A 22,170-nucleotide genomic window follows, 5' to 3' on the forward strand; every position below is an offset into this window, starting at 1 on the left:
TTTAGACAATGTCTTTGGGTACACTTTTAGTAAAGGGTGATTTCTTGAGTGGTACCTCTCTGTGCTTTGTATTCATCCCCAGCATTCAATTTCATTCAGTTTTTAATTCTTCCTCCAGTATTGATCATACTTTTATTTTTGTGAAGGCAACGAAGATGGACAGCATGGTGTCCCGTAATGTGAATAATTATAAACTCAAATTAATCTATAGCAAACCTTGTTAGTCCGTTTTCAGTGACAGAGTGAATGTTCATTAATATTTGTGAAGCTCTTATGGTGATGTGACTCTTGTATTGAAAACCTGCCCAGAGACCTTTGCTGAAACATTGTGTCTCTTTTGCCGTAGTGCTCAGAGTGTTTTTATCTTGTCCCCAAGCTAGCCCATTCTTATTCAGATGGAAAGGGCACTTTGCTTAGGAAAACAAAGGTATTTTAAGTCCAACTTCTCTAAAGTACAAATTCTTCTGTATTGATTCCAAAAGTGTCATTTCTCTTTCTCCAAAAAGACCAAGAGTAAGTGTTGTCTTGTTGACACCCTTCTGTTGCTTCGTTTTCCTGTCTGCTTGACGAGTTTCTCAGTTAAGGCCTGCATCACAGGCAGGAGGTCACGCACCTTGTGGCTTGCATAGTAAGCCTGAGCCGTGGAGGCTTCAGTGCCTGACTGAATGAGGTCAGCCTGTGAAAAGCCAGGGTTACATTAGATAAAGCAGAGAGCTCTGTCAAACACAGAGAGCTGCTAACGTGTTATTCCTGGAGCGCAGGGGCTTCGTCTGTGACCAAACATTTTGACCAGGGGCTGAGGGCATTTTTACGAAACGAAATTGTGCAGAGATGTGATATTTGATAGATCTTTGATGACGCTGGCATGGCTCACAGGACATTCAAAGAGATAATATTGATTTTTCCATGTCTGGTCATATGAGACAAATGTGAAACGAGGTCAACACTGCAGAAGTCTTAAACTAGAGCTATGTCGAATGAGCTCATTACTTGCAGAATGGCTTTCCTTCCCACCCCCTCTGTCTCATGTTCCAAGAAAACAATGTACAATTCATATGCAAATATGCAAACGCAGATGGTAAACTCTTCAGGGGCAATCTGAAAATCTCGCAGTGCAAAACACCACCACCCAGTAAATCTTTGAGCAGGATTTTCCAAGCACCGCCCCCACTGTGGTAACAGGAGAAGTTCAGCAGGTGAACAACTGTAAAACCCTATCTCTTTCTGAATTATTAAAAAGGTGTGGACCGCATGGTCAGTGCCAATAATGGGAACTACTTTTGTCTTCCAGATAGATGGGGGGGGAGGCAGTGAAAATTAAACCAGACATAATGTTCTTGCCAGCGAGCTGCTTGCATGACTTTTTAATTCGATACCCCTGATGAGAACTGGCCAGGACATTTCATATGCTTCTTACAGAAATCTGCATATGAGTGGGGAATTTAAGAATTGGTTATCCGTTCCAAAGTCACTCTCAGCCTGTTATTGTTTCTTTTGACTCGGCATGGGCAAGGAATCTCCGCTTATTGACAAGCCTGGTGGGAGTCACGTCTGTGAACTAGAAGATTTATTGTCCAGTCTGAAAAGTTTTTTTGCTAGGAATTATGTGTGGTGTTAGCTGATGCTGTGAGTGCGCAGTGAGATGTATATAGTGTGTGAGTGTCTATGCCGGAAGATATCTGTATTTAAATGGAGGTTTGCTTACATTTTTTATAGATTTTATTCCGCTCAGATCTTCATTAAACTGAAAGGTAACCTTCAGATTATTTTTTTGTAATTTCTGTTCCCTTACTCCTATTTTTTTGGTTTGAACCTCTTAAGATTTTTCTCTACAGAATTATATCTTTTAAAATCGCATTTGGGCTTGTAATACAGGATACAAATAGTTAACATTGCTTATTTAATCAAATACTGAAAGGTAATCTTCACACACAGACCCACCTGAATTACTAGTGGAGCTGTGAATGCTTCGATGTTTGTTCATGTTTTTATCGTTTTTGTTGAAATATGTGAATAGTGAACTTTTTATGTCCTCTAATTGTAAATTCTTGTAAAATGAGATTGGCCTTGGATTCTAAAGTTTATCAGCATTCCATATGCAGGATGTACAGGATCATGTTGACTGACTGAAACACTGACTTAATTCCAGAGGGCAGAAGTTGTCCATTTACACTTGTAGACTCTATTATTTATTAATTGAGGAGAATCATTTAACATGGAATTAACCGGATAAAATGCGACACCTGGGTCGAACTCTGGTTTAAGGACACCTGAAACTTTGACATGGCCTATATCTGGCAAATGGTTTTGACCTATGTAATGTTGAGGTCTGAGTTGTTTTTGCTAAACCTAATTTATAAACCTGCACTCTGTCTTAGCACAGAATCTAAATCATTAGCATATTAACTTGCTGGTCATCCAGGTTTGGCACTTTGGTGCCTTGCAGGAGAGTCCTGTTAAGCTACTGCTCAGAGGACAGGAAGGTGTTGCGTAATTTCTTCTGTTTAATATACATGAATACAGTAGGACTTTAGAATTCAGTGTCTTGTTGCAAGCAGGTGTAGTCTCCACTTTGTCATTTTCTCATGAAGTTCATGGGTGATAAGGTATAGGAACATAAAAGTATTTGTCATTGAATGGTTGCAGATCTATCTGCACAGTATAACTTAGCCAGTTCTGATTAAGAGAACTGCCTTTCAATACAAATATATAGGTAGTTTCCAGAAAATGTGCAGAAGGATATAGTATAAGTTTACAGTATTTTTGGAATACTGTAAGATCTCTCAACATTCCTGCACTTCTTACTGGACAGATTATGGATCAAGTAGTATTTCTATACTGCAAGGAAGTCACTCACTCATCTGATTCTGTTGGTTAAACTAGAAGTAGTTACTTCTTCTGTACGTTTTCTACATCTTTTCTCTTTTCTCTGTTGACAGTAACTGGTTAGACTATGTAACAATTCAACAACGGACTTCTTCAGAATTAAAAGTCAAACACGAATGGGTACCAGTGGGAACTTAGGGGGAACGCATTTAAAACATAGACAGGAAGCTGATATTTTACAGAAAGGATTGTGGGAGCCTGGTGTAAGCTACTAGCCACGTTATTGAAATTGAGATCCTTAGTTCATTCAGGAGTAAGCTGGATAAGATCCTCAGATCATTTGGCTACTAGCAACCAGTGAGTTGAACAACCATCTCCCATTTCTAGCCTTCCTTCTGCCAGTTATTTAAAAGCCTTTTAATCTTCATGATTTGTATGAGTCTACTGAATTCTAAAATGCCATGAAGGGCAAAACAAACTTAAGAGTGGAAAGAGAAATTTCATCTGAAATTTGATGAAGCATCATTGCAAATACAAGGGAAATAATGACAAAATGTAGTAACAGGAGAGTGTGTTTTATTGTTATGAAGTCAGGTGATTTTTTCCAAATACCACTGATAGATTACATGTGGCAGCGTAACCCTAACATCTGTATTACAGGTTGCTGTGCTAATCACAATGTCATAACCTTCCTTTAAAAAATCTCCTTCTTTTGCTTTTTAGTAAACAATCGTACTATAATGTCAAATGGATGATTATAACAGATTCAGGTGTTCATTTCATTTGTCAGTTTAAATGGCACAGCAAGCCTTTTCTCAAAACATTAATACAGGTTTAACCTTTAAACAGTAAATCTGTGTATGATTAGTCCCACATAGAGAGGTTTCTCTTTTTAAGTGTGAGGAAAACTTTTTGTCCATAGTTAAAAACATTACATCTGAATTCCACATCACTTGGCTGTGTTCTTAGGAATATGTTTTGATCTAGCTATTGGCTGCTGATAAAGGTTTTCAAGCTCACAGGCTTTGACCTAGGCTTCAACCTCTAGTTTCTTTTATTGTAGTTTACTTTTTTTGGACGGAGTACTTGGTAAGTTAGTGCAGAGGAGTGCTGGAGTTCCTGGTTTCAGATGCCCGATTCTCCAATTCTTAGAAGCTGACTCAAGAGTCTGCCTGTGGCCATCCCCGCATGAGAGCCTGGTGAAGTCTTTTACAAAGAGCAACCAAATACTAAAAATGTGACTTTTTAATCAATTCCATTTGAATTATTTTGCAGTAACCCATATGTCTGTTTACTTGATAAGAAAAAGAGAAGTTGGTCTGAGTTTTTAATGTAATTATATATAAATAGTTGATTTCTGGAGGAGTTTGTCTACTGCATGGTACATCGCACATTATGTTCCTTATCATGTAAATGATCATGAATAGCTTTTTGTTGTACAGTTTTGCCTTGAGAGAGAGTTAATTTGAAGATATTTTATTCGGCGTGTCCATATGTTTACAATTTTGGGCAGATATTCCCAGAATTAATATGGTATTAACCAATTTTAATTCCGTGGTATAATTCCTTTGAACCTAGCTATGCTTTTTCAAACTTTCAGAAAGGCACTTGAAATATTTTTTTGTAATTTCACAGTTTTAACTACACAGAGCCTCTAAATTAACTATTTCGGTATTGTTTTAAGGAAATGCAATTCCTTTCTTACTGAACTGTTGCTTGATGTACTGAGTAGTTTTCAATATGACCAGAAATTATTGACCTGTGTACTATTAGTAATGAAAGTCATAGTTCATTGGTAGGGTTTAAAAACATGTCAAGCATAATTTCCCAGTTGTATAAATGTGTACAAATATAGTCACTTTGGATAAAAGCATCAGCCAAATAAATAATTAAAGAAAAACAGATGGCCACTTCCAGTCATCACTTAGTGCTATGCTCTGTCAACCAAGGATTTCACAAACTAGGGATAAGACCTCACACAGTACATACTGTTTAATTGATTCTCCAATTGGTTTCTGGATTTGCGCAAAATGGGTTCCATTTCATGCCTTGTCAGATGGCAGACCAGTGGTGAATAAGACTTTCATGCCACTGTGTTCTGTACAAGGATTCCTGTAGGCTTCTCTGGGAACCTGGGAAACGTTCTTTCTAACTCAAAGTCACATTTCCTAGGTCTCGGTCTGGGAGAAAGCCAACTAGTGCTGAGGGAATTATTTGTTACTACTCCGCACTCAACCTGTGCCTCAGCCTTCAAAGATTGCCATTTGGCATTTTCCTTACTTTTGCAACTAGTGACTATGGAGATATCTTCTCTGGGTAGTATGGCAACCTTGTGTTTACTTTTATATTGTTTCTGAATACATAAACTACTGAAATGTTTAACAGTTTTAATCCCACTATAGGCTGGTTGGATGTAATGTTTAGGAATGTACGGTATAAAGTAATTGTTAGAAATCTGCTGTTTATCACAATCAAAATGTCACATTCTGCCTGAAATAAATATTTAGGAATTTCACTGCAGTAAAAGGTTTGAGGTTTACCTGAATAGATGTTAAATTATTAGCCATGGGGAGGGGGGAAGCAGTCTGTAGCAGAAAACTGTTATTTTTTTTTCCCTCTGAAGCTATCGCCCTGTACCTTTTTTACTGAACGTATTGCTTTAGATGTGTCTTTTCAAATATTATTTTAGATTTATTTTAAATCATATGAAGATAGTTTTTAAATAATATTGAGTTCTTTACAGAGTGCATTATAATGCCCTGACTTTCTCCAGCGATTCAGCACTAGTACAGTGCCTGGGTGCTGTATGCCAGGTAGGAAGCGTTCCTCTCTGAACTGTTTTGCTTGTGTTGAGACTCAGCATTACAAATAATTTAGAATCCCCTATAGACAATATGCATATGTTTATGACTTACGGACAGTTTTCTGAGAACTGTATATGTTAAAATGATCATTTAAGTATTCGGTTATGTAAGCAAATAATGGTGAGGGATACTACTTGCACCATTAACTGGTAAGTTACGTTGTATCTTCGTCAGCAGAGATGCAGTGAAGCCCTGCCAACAGTAGTCATGGAAAAGGCAGTGACCTGTGGGATTTGCCATCCGACAGGAAGGGCTGCCTGGGATCAGTATGGAAGGAAAGGCAATAAATCAGAGCTGCTCAGAACTACTTTAACCCTTCATGTACTTAACAAGGCATTTCACAATCCTTGTTTGTTTACCAGGAAGTGTATACATAGCTGAACTAGTTGTTTTCCATAGCAATTGGATATTAAATATCCAAGATGCAAGAACTTGTTTGTCATTTGTTTTTTGCTATTGCTTTTGATGTTCTTTTTTTGCTATCAAATGCTTTGTTACCTAGATACACGCAGTATAGCAGAAAAGACACTTCGGGTGTTTAAAAAACAAGAAACAATAGAGTGTTTTCACCTTTAAGAATGTTGTTTGAATTTGTTTGATCTGGAGCATAAAATAACCGAAAAGTAGGCTTGCAAACTTTTGAGAGAGGTTATAAATGAGACCTTCTTGCAAAGAAAGTATGTAACAATTGGCAAGATACAGAAGTGCTAGTATATCATGAGAAGTATTTGCCATCCAGCACTCCAGTCCCCGGGGAAAAGTCACAAATGCTTCCAGAAAATGAGCAGAAACAACATAGCTAAGGTATTCAGGCTTCTCCAACCTACCAGTGTAACTGGTTTTGAGCTACATGTGGCCTCATAAGCAGAAGGCTGTGTTTATTAGAGGATGTTACCTCAGCTGCAGCATCTGAGCTGTTTTTGCTCAGTGCAGCAGCACCAGAGCCTTTGCTGCTGTTAATTAGGCCCCGGAAGGGCTATAGCTGTTGAGAAAGTCAGCCTCCTCATGAGTGAGTAAATTATGAGCAGTGCAGTATGTTGACCAGAGATCTGTCCCATTAGTGGCTCTTAATATGATAACCTTGCGTCAACATTTCCTTTATGTTGCTGTGTTATGTGGTAGTCCATTCAGACCATGGTGACTGATTTTACACTGGAACAGCAAAATAAAATGATGATAAAATGGTGCACGAACAGCCAGAGAGAAACTCTGCAGACCAGATCTCCTGCCCCAGAGCCAGCTGATAATCACGTTTACCTAAAGGTGGTTGTTGTGGAAGTGAGTAGGCAGCCTGAGTACTGTTGCAGGGGACCCAGGATTAAGACAGGTCATGCTACCACCCAGCTCTGAACCTTCTCCTGGTTTGCACTTTTTACCTTAAAGCTTTATTTGTCTGTCATAATGCTAAACTGTCTTTCTTGTTTTTTTTCTTTCACTTCACAGGGTATTCTCTCTCTCTCTCTCTCAAGCCCTCCGCTGTTTTGCAAAAACCAACCGAGAATATGTAATTTTATGTTAAGTTACTGCATTTTTCATCATGTCCTTGTAAAAAAAAAAACAACCCTAAAAAGTTTAACAGTATTTTTAAGTCCAGATGGATTTTCACTTCCCTGTGCTTTATTGAGACACTCAGGCTCAGATGCGAGGTTTATCTGTGTTCTGTAGCTTTGCTACTGCTGCTGATATTAAAGAACCCAGGAGATTTTTAACATGACAATTGACTTCGTGTTATAACTGACTTTATGACAAGTGGCAACTGACTTTATTCAGCTTCTATTTTGTAATGGAATGAATATTAAAATGTATAGAATGGTATCCTACGTTAAAAAAAAATCTTTATTGACTATGTCAAGTGTGTTTTTGTTCAAATTAAACTAACATTTTTAATACTGGGATCTAAGGAGCTCATTCACAAAAGTTTAAGCAATAAACTTCATAATGATAACCCCATATTTAAAATGCACCTTATTGCAAAAGACCCTTTCATGAAGGAGGACCTAAATTCAGAATACTGTCTTCACTGCTCACCTAAATCTTGGGCAGAACCTTTTGCAGTAGAAAGGTGAAAATAAATATTAAAGCTGAATGTTAAGTGGGTGTTTTGGGATTTTATCCAGGTAATTTCCTGGCTTTTGGTAATTTGCTATAAAGAAATTAGATTCTCCTTCCTAAAGGTTGCTTGTACATTAAATGGAGTACATTTGTTAAAATTGCTGCTGAGTCGCCCACATTCAATACATTGAATCTGCTTAAGAGGCAAAAGACTTCAGATATTTGCTTTGTGCTTTTCTAAACAACTGAACCACAGCTAATACTTTCAGTGGATAGGAAAAAGGTTGCAATAAACTAAGGAATGTCTCTTTGTTTTGAAAACATGCTTGAAGCGTTGTTGGATGTAAGGCTTATAATACTGTCTGTGAGTGTTCACTAAAATAGACGCTTTTAGTTTTAGAATTGGAAAATCTGCACAGAACAGAACCTTTTCATTGTTGCCAAACACTGCATTGTCCTGGGCTTGTCTTTGCTGTTTAATGATGTCAAAGGCCACCCAACATAAGACAAATATTTATCAAAATGAATAATTCTGCCTATTGTAACATGAAAGTGGCATTTTGAAGAATAGTTCATCTTCTCTGACCATAGTAGAACTTCCTTTTGCTACAATTTCACTACCCATTTTGGTCTCCCAACTACGTGCTGTTTTAAAAGATTTTTATACATTTGAAACCTTGTTTTTTTCACGTGGGTAAAAAGGATGTAGGCTTTTGTTTTTTATAAATAGTGGTTTTAAATCCAAAATCCAAATCAAATACAAGAATACGGCGAGTTTTTAACTGTTTAACCTGGATTTGAGGGTAGCAGTTCAGAGTGTTCTTGGCAGAGTGGAGATAGTCGTAAGAGAGCTGAACTTCTGACCTTGCGTGAGTGTTGTGATGCTATAAAAGTAGAAATTTGCAACTGTGTCTTGTGGTCTAAGTGCTGAGCTGGTGGTGTTGCAGCCTGGCTCGGTGTGTGACGCAGTTCCTTTGAAATTAGCCGTCCCCTAAACGGTCCTAAAACCTGTGTGTTGCAAACTATTGCAGTAGTATACTACCCCCATTTTGCTAAAAACAAATCTTTAACCACAGTGATTTAAAATTTTAAATTTAGCTATTTTGGTGCTTTTACTTTTCTTGGTATAAGCTTGGATATAGGTCAAAAAGAGGACACCATGAATGCTGTCAACTGGTGATGCCTCAAAACATTATTTTTGTAATTATTTTTTATATGTTGTTCATTAAATTTCAACCAACAAGCACATAGGGATTGTTCTCCCTAGAGAATGTTTTGCTAGCCCATGTAAAACACATTCAAAATGCATTGAGCTGCTCATCGAAGACTTTCCAGGTTAACTGCTTGAAAAGGTACGCACTTTTTAAAAAGAGAAACAACTTGAATATTATAGACATTCCAGCAGAACTATAGATTTAGCCGTGGCATTCATTCCCTGTCAATAATCTTTCCTGGGTGCAACAGCATGATACTTGAAACGCTGGGTCCTTGTTCCAAACATACAGCAAAATGAAGGGACTTGCAGTAAGATTCCCAAATTTGTTGTGGCATGGTCATGAGAGTTGTACTGTGTTGAAATTGATTCCCTTATTGTCAGTACAAAGAAAATGCGAAATGCTGAAGTACCAGCATAATGTTAATACCCCAGTTCTATTTACAATTCTGATGGAAATGGGACATGCAGTAAACATGGTTTTCCAGCCATATATCTTTAGGGACAATGAATATTGGAGGCATTGAAGTCTTGTGTAAATATGCGTGCAGTTGCATGAAACTCAGCAATTATTCATTACTGTTGTTCTATCTTCTGTGATGCTTTCACTGCTTGGCTCTTGCTATTTCTCAGCCTTAAAAAAATGTGCAATTCTTTCCTTTAAATCTCACTGTAGGTTTAAATTATTGAACAGCTTCTTTAATTGCTGGTTTGATTCTTATTGCAAGGATAAACTGAGATTGTTTCAGGGAATGGCCCAATGAGATCCTTGGATCAATAATCTAGTAATCAAGCCAACCTCTTCTAGGTTGTAACCTTTCCAATGGTCTTATAATAAATGTAATAAGCCTTTTTTTCCTTTGGCAAAAAACGGGAAAAAGCTATATTAAAGTGAAAGAATATTTGACTTGGGTGGAACAGTGGTACAGTAGTTGGCATTGCTGCCGCATAACACCAGGGCCTTGGGTTGAATTCCTGGGATGCAGTCTGCGTGGAGTTTGTATGGGTTTCCTGCCTTTTACTCCCATGAAGTGCACAGTTCAAAGAATACTGTTAGGATAACGGGCTTCTGGGAAGATTGGCCCTGTGAGGGACTGGCATCCTGTCCAGGGTGTACCCTGCCTTGCTACTGTTGCTTCCTGGGACAGGCTCAGACTGCCCTGCGAACCTGTACTGGCTAAAGCAGTTACAAAATGGATGGAAAAACAGATGCAATATTTGACTATTTCTTTGTGATAGTACAAGAAATTTCTTACTTTCTGTGCAAAGTAGACTGCACAAAGTGAAAACAATGGTTTGGCTGCAATCAAGCTGTGTTCCACTTTATTGATGTTCATATATATATTCATTTTCATTCAAAATTCAAGGCCATGCAAGGGTTTTGTTTTTCGCTAGTTTTTTTTTTCCGTGATCACGCCGAGTAGAAGGCTTTTGTTTAATTTCATGGTCGTGCTATTCTGCTGCATGAAAACAGTGGACCTAAAACGAACAGTCCTCTAGACTTTGTCTCAAGCACCCCATCTGTTTAATCGCATCCATTGAAAATAAAAAATGATGTACCCTAGATACACTCTAGTTTGTTTTATGGCAAAAATCTCTGGGTACTTCATCAAGACAGTCTTAATGTAAGAGGGTGTAGCCAGCCCCAGCTGGTTTTTCATCCAAACTGAGCGGAAATCAGTTCTGTTAGCATAGTACCTCACTGTCACCGCAATTCAGAGCCCTACAGTTTCACAGAAAATCCAATAAGAAGTTATTAGCCTCTTTTGTATTTTTAAGGTAAATAACATATACAGGTGACTCTGAAACCAGCAGTTACAATAACAAAAAGGTGTATCTAACTAAACCTGCCTGAGGAATATCAGGTGCACATGGGAAGAATTATTAGCAATAACTTTAATTCAGTTATTCATATGGGTGAGCCACAACATGGTACAATTTTTAGAAACATAACCTAATATAATCTGCTTTGTATCATTTGACTAGATTTAGTTATGTAGTTCATTTTATGACTATTAATAAGGTTGCTTTTTATTCGTGGTATTTAAGCCACGTCTGCCATCTCTTAGCTGTATTACCACTTTGGGTGAGGTACTGGGAAACAGCCATGTGCTGTGATAACGTTCATAATATTGAATGGGTCGGACTCGAATGCTGTCACAGCCTTTCATCACTTAAGCACATCAAATTGTACTCTTTCCAGTACACTGTTACATTAGTACTAAAGGGGGATTATTAAATATAAAAGATTTCTGTTTCTTAATATGTTTCATTTGCAGCAGTCCTTAACTGTTGCTCCAGTACTGACTTACAGTCGGTGCTGTACAAATTAGAATGGGTTGGGTAGTTAACAGGTAGAAATTGGAAACTATAAGGATTATAAAACAGGCACTTAATTACCAGCAAATTAAGGAGAAGCAAACCAATTTGTCTTTAATATAACGGATTTACATGTAAGCAGTTTTCTCTAGTGTGATTCTTTTCATCTGATTGATCTTTGCCCCATCTTACCTTTTATATTTTCTTTGAAACTCTCTCCCTGATGATGGAGAGGAAAACAGTATTGTGACTGACTGTCATTCTGAAAGTGCAGAGTTTTTCTTTCACACAAAGGGTAAGAAGAAAGCACAGGTTGAATGGTGCCTGAAATGGATCGCATAAATGCAGGGAGGAACAGGTGTTTCCCTGTCTGAACTCATGCAAGTGCATTGGAGAATTTTCACACATGTGCATATGTTAGCAAGTCAAGTGGACTGTGACATTCTGTTAACTCCTGTTTGTGTGTCTTGCGGCTTTCCTCCTCTAGTGGTTTTCTCTATCACAGGAGCACACCTGAGTCCTGTAGAACAGGTTGAAGCTGCTGATCCAAGTTAATATTGATAGAGGATGTCTCTAGAGTTCATCTTCCTAAACAGCTCTGCTCTATGCCCAGAGAGAAATCCTTTTCAGTTCTGGAGAATTTGGTTCTTTTCCCAAGATTTTTTGGGGAAACGTCCATTGTACCTTCTTGTGGTGTGATGGTCCTAGGGACAGATTTGCTTTCCAAGTTGAACTTGCCGAGATCTCATCATAACCTTAAAAAAAGTTGGGGTTCCTTTCAGGAATTGTTGTTTTTGAGGTATTTTAGACAATCCCCTGTTTGACTAGGAATTCGTGGCTGATGCCATGATTTTGTCTGGGTAAAGCAGTGATGGTCAAGTGTTGATGATATAAATCACTTCAGTAAACAGTCCACCTGTGGGAATGTTATTTTCATGGTTTTGTTAGTAGGATTCTTGAAGAACCTGCTGTTTCTAAAATTGGATTGTTAGGAATAGGATTCTGTGATTTCCTATGTTAAATATTTAACTTGGTATCTCTGCAGCTCACACTTGCGTCACTGATAAAGGAAAGTGGTTAACAAAACTTCCTGCTCAGACTTGCGTTCACAACAAGAAGTAAAGCAGGTTTCAAAGCTCTTTTTGATAGAATAAAATCTGGCTTCGTTGCAAAAATCATTTTACACTACATTTAATGCTTATCATGGACAGAAAAAAATCCTTTTACTGAAAATGTACAAACTGCACACACACGAAGAAGCTGCTTATTCTAGAATTGTTTTCCTTGTGCGACGCTGTCGCTTGTTTTATAAACCTGCTTCCTTGGCTGCATTGCCTTTGTGCATGCTGAGGGTCTGAGGGTAACAGATAAGGTGTGTGTAGCTTCTTGACTGTTTCAAAGCTGTAGATAACTGTCAACTGGGTGCCCCCCCGCCCTCACCGTGCCCTTCTCCTCCCCGCAGTGCCTGATGATGTCGACGAAGAGGAGCTTGTTTGTGCGGCTGGTGCCGTGCCGCTGCCTGCGAGGGGAGGAGGAGTCTGTCACGGTGCTGGACTACTCCCACTGCAGCCTGGAGCAGGTGCCTAAGGAGATCTTCAACTATGAGAAGACCTTGGAGGAGCTGTACTTAGATGCCAACCAGATTGAGGAGCTGCCCAAGGTAACTCCCAACATTAACAGTTTTGCGAGAGGAGGCCACCTGGTCCAGCTAACTTGTTTAGTTGTTAGTAACTCAACAATTTTCAGAACGCCAGCTAGCCCTTTCTTGAAAAAAGCCAGGGTATCAGGCTTTCAGGGTTCCAGACTCCCAACAGTACTTTTTATTTAAAAAAGCACATCCTTTTCCCACTTTTAAACTCACTTCCGCTTAACTTGGATGTTTTTCAGGACTTCAGCAAAAAGTATGTAGGTTGAAGAACAATACAAACTTTTAATAAAGCAGTACTTTTCAATGTAACTTTAATATAATACCACCAAAGACATTAATATAATGTCACCAAAGACAAAGCAAAACAAAAATCACTTTGTGTTAACTTTGCTACTTTTGAACTTCTTCTGCAAGTTCAAATCCTGAAGTAAAAAGCCTTACTATATTAAAAAAAACACTACAAAGTGGCAGTTATATAATACTAATATCTGTGATGTTAATATGAACCTTCTGCCTGTCTCTGTTATTCAGAACCTAATACAGAAGGCTAAGCTGCCAGACTTAAATGTTGTGAGCTCTATTCTGCGCTTGGCGCATGGTGTGTCATAGGTTGTTAATTTCAATATGGTAGCACTCTTTTTCTTTAGTGAATCAGAATCACATCCTGAATGAAAAGATCTTATGGATATATGTTATTTTTCAATTTCCTTTGTGAAAATGTCAAGGAAAATAAAGCACAACTCCATTTTCCGTTGTCAGGACAGTGCTGGAATAACAGCCATTAAATCCATTAATTGTGTAAAGCTAAAAGTAAGGATAAGATAGGCAAAGCAAATATTTGTTTGACAGCTTCTGGAGCTTTGAGAAAGATACTTCAGTTTGAACTTGAATCTTATCAGTTGACACCTTTAGCCCCTAAACAAACATGTTAAAAGCAGTGCATGTTTAGGTGAGTACATTCAGTAGTACACAGAGTCTGCTAAGTGCTTTCTATTTTTTTTCTGAGCTTACAACTATCCATTTTAATTTCCAAATTATATTTCTGGAAGCACTTTCTTACAAATCATTAATTTGCCAGCTGTGTTTTTGTAAAAATTCCCATGAATCTACAGGACCGAAAGAACCTTCACTTCTTAAATCCAGTACAGTAGTGAATTAAGTCTCAGTGCAAATATATTTCAGTAATATAGCTTCTAGATGTAGAAGCTTTTTTTTAAATAAAGATCACAAGCCACTTTGATTGTGGTCATTTTGCTATTGATATTACCATGTTAATGTAGTTTGAATATTATGAAGACATTTTAAAGTCAGTGATTTCAAGGTCTTCTATTCTGAGCTGTGATGGATCATGCATTTACAGCAGGCAAGTGAGGAAACATTTATAGATTCCCATGTTGCCACTTCAAAGACGTCAAATAAGAGTGGCTTCAGCGCCATGCTGGGTGGTTTGGGGATAAGTGTGAAATCTATACATTGAAATTCTGCATTCAGCGTCCTTAGGGAGATTGACCTCTGTTATGAAAGGACACTTTTCAAGGTGGTTCTGCTTGGTTTTCTTTGAATTTTAATTGCAGTTCATGCATATAGATTTAATCAGTGAGCCAGTGTATTATTTGGAAACTAGTGTGACTGGTGCTTTCTGTCCAAGAAAATTATCTGCATTTCTGTTGAAAGTACTACACGCATGTATATAGTGAACTACAGACATACTGGGAAAGCAAAGTAAATATTATTTTTCCTTTACAATTTGTGTCTGGGATCATATTAATGTGAATACGTTCAATATGATATAGACCTATTTTTTTGCTATTTCCATGCATACATTTGGTCATATTAGGACAACCATGCTTTGTGTTCAATCCTTTGATGTCAAGTGATTGTAAGAAGGCTCATTCACATTCAAGTACATTTTAGAGTTTAAAAGTCAGCTTTTGGTTCCATATACCCTTTATGAAATAGCTGCAAGAAGTCTGTAACCCATAGAGCTCATCTGATTCTTTGTGTATTCAGTTGTAAAGCTTTGCTGCAGCTACTTTGAATCCTTACCTGTTCTTGAGGGTTCCATACTTCAGATATTTGCAGCATGTTAAATGCTGCTCGAGGTGCTTTAAATGTACAGTTTGCCAGATAAATCTGGAAGTTGACAGTCTATGATTTTCCACTTTTTCCCCCCAATAAGTCATTCATTGCACTGGCCATATGTTTTGGGTCTTTGTTACACTGTATTGTGGTGACAAATTAAAAGGCCATAGTAACAATTGTACTTAGCAGTCCCAAAACCTTTGAAGTGCACATTGCCTATATATATGGATGTTAGTTCCAAAACCTTTTGTGTCTTTGAAATGCTTACTGAGTGTGTAAACCTAGGAAACCTAGAAAACCATGTTTGTTTGTTTTGAAGTAAAACAAGAAATGTACATGTTTTGAGTTATCAGCTTACCTGATGTATATGTTGATTTACTAGTGTAGCAAGTAAACGTTTCGGTAGAAATTAATTGGCTGTATTACATGATTAGAAGTGAAGACATGGATGAAAGTGGTTGCGTATTGCTAATTTTTCATTAGAATTCTGCTTTCTGTATATTGTATTCCATATTTGACACATTTTAAATGGTTTTGTCTTTTTTCTTCTCAACAGCAACTGTTCAACCTCCAGTCGCTTCATAGACTGAGTCTGCCAGATAACGACTTAACTGCGTTGCCAGCATCCATCGCGAACCTCATTAATCTCAGGGAACTTGATGTCAGCAAGAACAGTAAGCAGAGCAGCCCCTTTGTTTAAGTATTCACTTCTGGACTAGCTCATTCCTAAGGCTGGTCAGCTCACATTGTACTCTTTGTGGAAGATGATGCAGTAACACTTGGAAAATAATTTCCTTAGTTTTCCAAAATACAGTAGTGTTAAGTCTTGCACTTAAAGAACACTTTTTGCTTCAGAACAATGAATGTTAAGTAAATCATATTCCTTAAATGTCTTCATAATCAAAACATTAAGGATTTCTCCAAAATGTTTGTAAGAGACCCCATCGATTGGCCAGTTCTGAATAAGATACAGATGTTTTGAAGTGTAACCTGTTACTGCACAAAGATCTTTCTGTTTATTGAATTCCAACAAAATCAGCTGGATCACCTGTATCCTGTGCATTCGGTTGATAATTAATTTACTCTGTTGATGCACAGCAGTGTTCAAACTTACTCACAACCAAACCTAACCTCAACACTACAAATACCTATGGGTGCTTTATTAACATTCTGTATTTCAAGAAATTCATCCACATGAGTGTCCAAACCACTTTTTAATTAGTAAATAGTATTCCTGTTCCCTGGGATCTGAGAGACATCTACCAGTTACTAGAAGCTATAGGCCTATTTTTCATTAACAGTGCTTATAGAGCGGGGGGGAAAAAGCTTATTTTGTAGCCACTGACTTCCAAGAATTCCTTTGGCCGTTTTAGGTGAACATGTAATTAAATATTTATACAAGTGTTCTTCCTGCAAGGCGGGGGAATTACCACAGATTACAGAACATTTTTTGGCAAGAAGGTGTGATCTTTACATAAAGATCTGCCGGTCAGTTTATCCTAAAAGGGTCATTTTTATTACATAAAAGCACCCGGTTTAAATCTTTCTAGAGACTGCGGCCACAGTTTCAAAGTGACTGAGTATTACAGGTTTTGTTGGTGTGAAGACTGCTGGTGGGAGGGGTCCACAGGTTGCCATGTGTTACTGATCGCGGTCACTGGCCAGGAGCCTGCTGAGCGATATATTGAGTTGTGTCCGTTCGCACTCTTGTCACTGAACCTCCGCTGTTAGTATTCCAGGTTAGCAGTGTGGAAGGCAGTGAATGATGTAGAGATGCTCTGGTCTCCAGAGGCCACACTTTATCGGCTGTCCTTTTCTTCCTTGACCTAACCATGGACAGACAAAGAGAAATGCAGTCTATGACTATAAGTATTAAAACATAGTGCTGGTTCATTGAGACATTTTGCCTATTGCTATGATTCACCTCCGTTTTCCTCCCAGCTACAGTTATAACTCATTTTCGGTAATAGGTATCTGGTTGCTTCAGAGTCTTTCAGCCCCTTATTTGAACTCTGTCCAAAGGAAGAAGCTGAAAGCTTTCATAATGTCTTCATGAGCAGCAGTGAATAGGGCTCTAGACTTGTAAGGTGATGGCTATGGGTTGAAATCCCACAAGCAGCAATGTTGTACCCTTCACTCAGATTGGAGAGTACATACTTACACTTACAGGTTACATTGTGACCTGTTTATTTGGTAAAATAGTTCATGTAACAAAACTGCCTCTGAGTTTTGTAACATTCAGTCTTAGGGCCCTATAGGTTAAAGCTGCAGAACTCCCTGTGCCTGAAATCAGGGTGGCACAGTGACATGGGAGTTAGTGCTCCTAACTCAGCTCTTGGGTCCTTGGTTTAATTCTGGCCTGGGAGTACTGGGAGACTTGATTTGACATCTGTCTAGAGTGCGCATGTTCTCTTGGGTTTCCATGGGATGCTCTGGTTTTCTCCTCTCCGGGGTGTGTGTGTCGTCTCGTGTTTGGGGTGCAGTCCTAGCTCAGGCCTTAGGCTCTCATCTTTGTTATAGTTATGGGTTATTTTGTCTGATTTGCCTTTAGTCACAAACCTTGTTAAGATGTTAACATAAAGATTAAGCATTCTTTCTTTACAAGGCTGCAATAATTGAAACAAGTAATATTAACAATGCTCTGGATCTTTTAAGGAAAATTCTAAAAATGTCTAGAGTGTTTCAGAATTCTAGCACGAATGGTATTAGTGGAGTAGTTAATTATTCCCTGGAGCTGCTGCAGAGGTCCAGGCTGAACTGTCTTTTGGCCCACTGTGTTACCCTAGAACTGTCACTCTCCATCATGCTCACTGTAGCCCAGTAGTTCCAAATGAAAAGCAGAAAGGATGGATGTTTTAGTGTTTGAGAGAGCATGGGCACAACCTTTTAGTTTTTTCCCCCCTTCTTTGACAATTATTAATTGTCTTTACTTTGCTATTGTTTTGCACATTTAAACATTTACCTCTTTTGGAGGAACTTGTAATTCCCTTTTTGTTGGAAAGGGTATGGCAGTGGTTTTCAGTAAGAGGAACTCAGAACATATGTATTGTTCAAGATGGCTTTATATCAAAGGTACTACAACTTGGAAAGTTAGGGAGAGGTAAATTTACTTCTGGTACAAATAGGACTGACTACTTCAAAATAAAAAAAGGCCTTAGTAAGGTTTCCATGCTCCTTGCAGAAGTACTTTTATGGAAAAAAAAATGCAGACATCTACATAATAAGCAGTAACACGGTACACTTTTGTTTTGAACTGCAGATGTGCATTTGATATTGTGCCAGCACTGTATAACCTACAGGTGAAACTACCGGCGTATTTGCCTGCAATGTAATGGTTTTGTAGTTCTGAGTGATGTGTGGGGTGTTTTTGCCAATTTGCTATTCAAATGAAAAAATGTAAGCTGTGGTTTGGTTAGATGTGTTCAACATGATTAGTAATCCTTTCACTTTAGCCAGGATATCCAGTGCTGGAGATATTTACGGTATTTGTCATTTTTTGGAGGAAGGTGGGGGTACAGGGCTAAATTCTCATCTACTTCAATTAAGTTTCTGCAACACCAGCTTTTCTGAAAGTGAGGTCGGCATTGTTTTCTATCTTTTGTGTGCCACTGGAATTGCATTGAAAAGGAGATAAATAGCATACAAGAACATAAGGAAGGGACAGCAAACGAGAGCTAGTCTGTGTGGTGGTTATGAGTTACTTAATCCAAGGATCTCATCCAGCTGCTTCTTGAAAGAAGCCAGAGTATCAGTGTTGTGTCCCAGTGTGTGGTCTAGGTGTGTTTTTGTTATGTTCCACACTTCTGACTTTGATTGTTCTCCCTCCCCCATTGGTCCATCATTACACCACTGTTTCCATATGACATCATCTTCAGTTTGCTTCTCGACCAATCACAACTCATCTTATGCAGTATAAAACATGGAGGCTTTCAGAAGGAAGGGGCCTTTCGTTTGACTTCGGTCCCGCTCGGCTTTGGTTTTTGCTTTGCTTCGCTTCGCTTTTGGTTTTGCTTTGGCTTTGTTGGTTTGTTGTTTTGCTTTGCTTTGTGTGTGGGTGTTTTTGTATAGCTTCGGCTTTGTTGTTTTGTTGGTTTCTGTTCGTCTCTTTGTACTTTCGTTTGTTTGTTTTATCCTTATTTTGCCATTACCTTGCCCAAACTTATTGTATCAATCTCTGTGTTCTTTTGTACCCTGTTACTTGTCTACTCTCGTTTGTATTTGTAGTTCACTTGTGTATTTGTGTGAACTTTTGTGTATAGAGTTAGTTCAGGTTGTTGGGTATATTTTGCACACACGTAGTTGATTCTTGTATTAGTCACACTAGGTTAGTACGGGTGAGTGCTGTTTGTCTTGTATGGTTTTGGGTAGTCAGTGCAGGTTAGCTAGGGTGTTGAAGACGCAGAAGACCGTGTGTTTCGGGTTTTCTTTTGTAGTCAGGTTAGCTTTCCCTCACTTTCTTAGCCAGCTCCATTTTGTTTGTTATTTTCTTTTCTTTGGCACCACTCTAGTTCCCTTACCCTGTGAGTTATTGTGTCCTATTTTGAACCACTCACTTATTCAACTTAAAATTATCACTTTTGCACCGACCCCTGTTATCACGCTTCTCAAGTCCCTCACCAGAACCCACCTGAATCCAAAAATTATCCTAAATGTTACACCCGTTTACCCCTGTACACTTGGGGTCGTAACAATCGGCTTCAACAACATGGCCGGGTATCTTGTTCCATGCTTTAGGGTTAAGAACTGCCTCCCTTTATCATTTTTAAATGCACTTTCCATGCAGTTACCACTTTTGCCCTATGGTTCACTGTTCATTCTGATTAAATCTGTTGCATTGACTTTGATGTTGAATACATGTGTCAGGTTCCACCAATCTTGTCTTTTCAGGAGTGAAAAGGTTAACTTCTTTCAGCTTGTCGATACAGTAGACACCCTTAAGCGCCAGAATGTATCGGGTTGCTCTTTCCTGGACTGAATCCAGAGGAACAGTACCTTTGTTTTATAACACGATGACCAAAATTGTACACATTTTTATAAATGAGGCCTTAATAGTGAATTATACAACTTTAACAAAAGATCCCTTGATATAAATTCTGTGATCTTAACTGTCCTAGCATTTTGATTGTCTTTTTAATTGCTTCCTCACATCTGGAAGATGTAAATTATGTCTTTTTTTTTTATAAGTAGCCTCTTCTAGCTCAGCATTTCCTGTTTTGTATTTATAGTTTAGATTTTGACTGCATAGAAAGCCTTGTCTGCACTTGTCTCTATTAAACTGCATCTGCTGGTTGTTTGCTCAGTCGTGGATTTTATCTGATGTATGCAGTATGTCCTCTTGGATTCCCTTAAAAGCTCAGAATGCTGTTCTGTGCTCTTAATTTTTCTTACTTGCATTTCTGTAATGTTATTCCCATTCTGGTTAAGATCAGTCTCCTAACATTTAGTTTTCGAAGAAACTAGTTTTAAATGTTTTTAAATCATTTTAAATATTTTTAAATTTAGCTTTAGCAAAATCAGATGCAGTCATCTGTAGTTTAGGTACATTTTCTGAGCCAGCTTTGTTCCCAGAACGTTTATTTCATATAAAGTTTTAAAATCCTCCTGAACTGCCCATCTTAAATGCTTCTTTTGATAATCCCAGCACAGGAGATGCTCAAATGGTTGTTTTACCCCTTTTATTGTTTTAATTTCCTTTTTATTTCTGCTTTTTCCTTCATTGCAATACATCTTCCAGTGACCTTGACCTTCTTTGTCTTCCTAAAGTGGTGTAATCGCTCAATATTCAGGTTCATTGTAGGATATGTATTGTGGCAAATGTGCAGGTTTAAGGCATTTTATTCACAAAATGGTCTCATAATTGTATGCTAGTTTTAATTTGTATGAGAATAATTTACAATCAAATCACAAATTATGTATAGGAAGACAAGTAAACATAATTTGTTCCTGCAAGTGAAAGAGTGAATGGTAATTAACATCTTATTTGCCAGACTCTGCGTCAGTTGTAAATTACTCATGCCTGCACATTTGAGATTGATGGTCTGTTCAGTGCTTTGAACAACTAGCCTTTGACTGTTTATCTTTCAATTTTAACACAGAATTATGTTTATTGTACACTGAAGAGTCAGTATGAAAAATACATTAAAAATACATATGAATTGTATATTTTATATTTTATAAAATTACAGAATCACAATTGAGCTGTATGCATTATCCCACATTGTTGACTTTGGATGGTTTTCGATAAATTGATCTTGATGTTGTGTAAAAGCATTCTGGTCACCCTTTGCTGAGCGTCTTTGTGAGAGAATTAGCTGATTTTATCCGAATGTCCTTCTTGCTTGTTTTTTTAAAGGTAGGAACGACCAAAGGCTTGATTTTATTTTAAATCCACTAATAAAATTCTGACCTTTTAGTCCCATCTGTTCCACTGTAGACCCTGGCTGTACAGTAAGCAGTAAGCATAGAACAGTACTTATAGGCAGTAAAGGTACACAGTAGATTACTAGCCGAGTATGCTTCAGAAATGTTGTAAATGTCACTTTGACAGGAGGTTTAATCTGGTCCATGTATTCATCCATTTTCAGAAAGCCATTTATTCCAGTTAAGGGCCTGGGCCTAACCCTAACCCCTAGCTGTAACTAAAGAGCATTGTTTTTATTTACCCTGTGGGTGTGTCTGTCTGCATTTAACACGTACTGTATGACATCTATTCTTGTTCCATAGGGTTGAAACTCTTGAAACAGTGTAGCTTAATGGGTGACTTAGTGTTGGACAATAAATTATTATCCTGTTTAATTTTTAAACCTGTGTGGTGTCTACAGAGCAGCACAGTTCTATATTGTGAATTACAATTAATCTGTCCCTCTTTTTTTAGAAAAAGTAGTTTTTGAAAGCAGTGTCTGGACCGAATGTTTAGTGTCCTATCACCAGAGTATATGTTGTGAGTTGAGATTTGTATCGGTGTATTAGCGTATTACAATATAACAACAGCCACTTTTGTGGGTCTAATAATATTAGCTTTTGGCATTTTGAGCTTCCTTTTAGTTGCTCTGTAAAGGTTGTTCAGGGCCACGTAATGCTGAAAACAGTCTTATTCCTCAATTAAAATATTTTACTGCAAACAATTGTGCATGAAATACTTGTTTAATGGTAATAGAATAGAAATT

At 38.0% G+C, this 22,170-nt stretch overlaps 1 protein-coding gene across 5 annotated transcripts in view; it reads left to right on the top strand.

Annotated features, from left to right (window-relative positions):
- erbin (erbb2 interacting protein) overlaps nucleotides 1-22,170 on the top strand; it is a 130,159-nt gene that overhangs the window by 48,400 nt on the left and 59,589 nt on the right. For all 5 annotated transcript variants that reach the window (XM_088629299.1, XM_088629301.1, XM_088629297.1 and 2 more), the window contains 2 exons: nucleotides 12,737-12,934; nucleotides 15,561-15,678. In XM_088629299.1, coding sequence (XP_088485425.1) covers nucleotides 12,743-12,934; nucleotides 15,561-15,678 — 310 coding nt within the window. In that variant the 5' untranslated portion in view covers nucleotides 12,737-12,742. The remainder of the gene's footprint in view (nucleotides 1-12,736; nucleotides 12,935-15,560; nucleotides 15,679-22,170) is intronic.

Source organism: Lepisosteus platostomus, chromosome 4 (genome assembly GCF_059453375.1).
Source record: "Lepisosteus platostomus isolate fLepPlt1 chromosome 4, fLepPlt1.hap1, whole genome shotgun sequence".
NCBI lineage: Eukaryota > Metazoa > Chordata > Actinopteri > Semionotiformes > Lepisosteidae > Lepisosteus > Lepisosteus platostomus.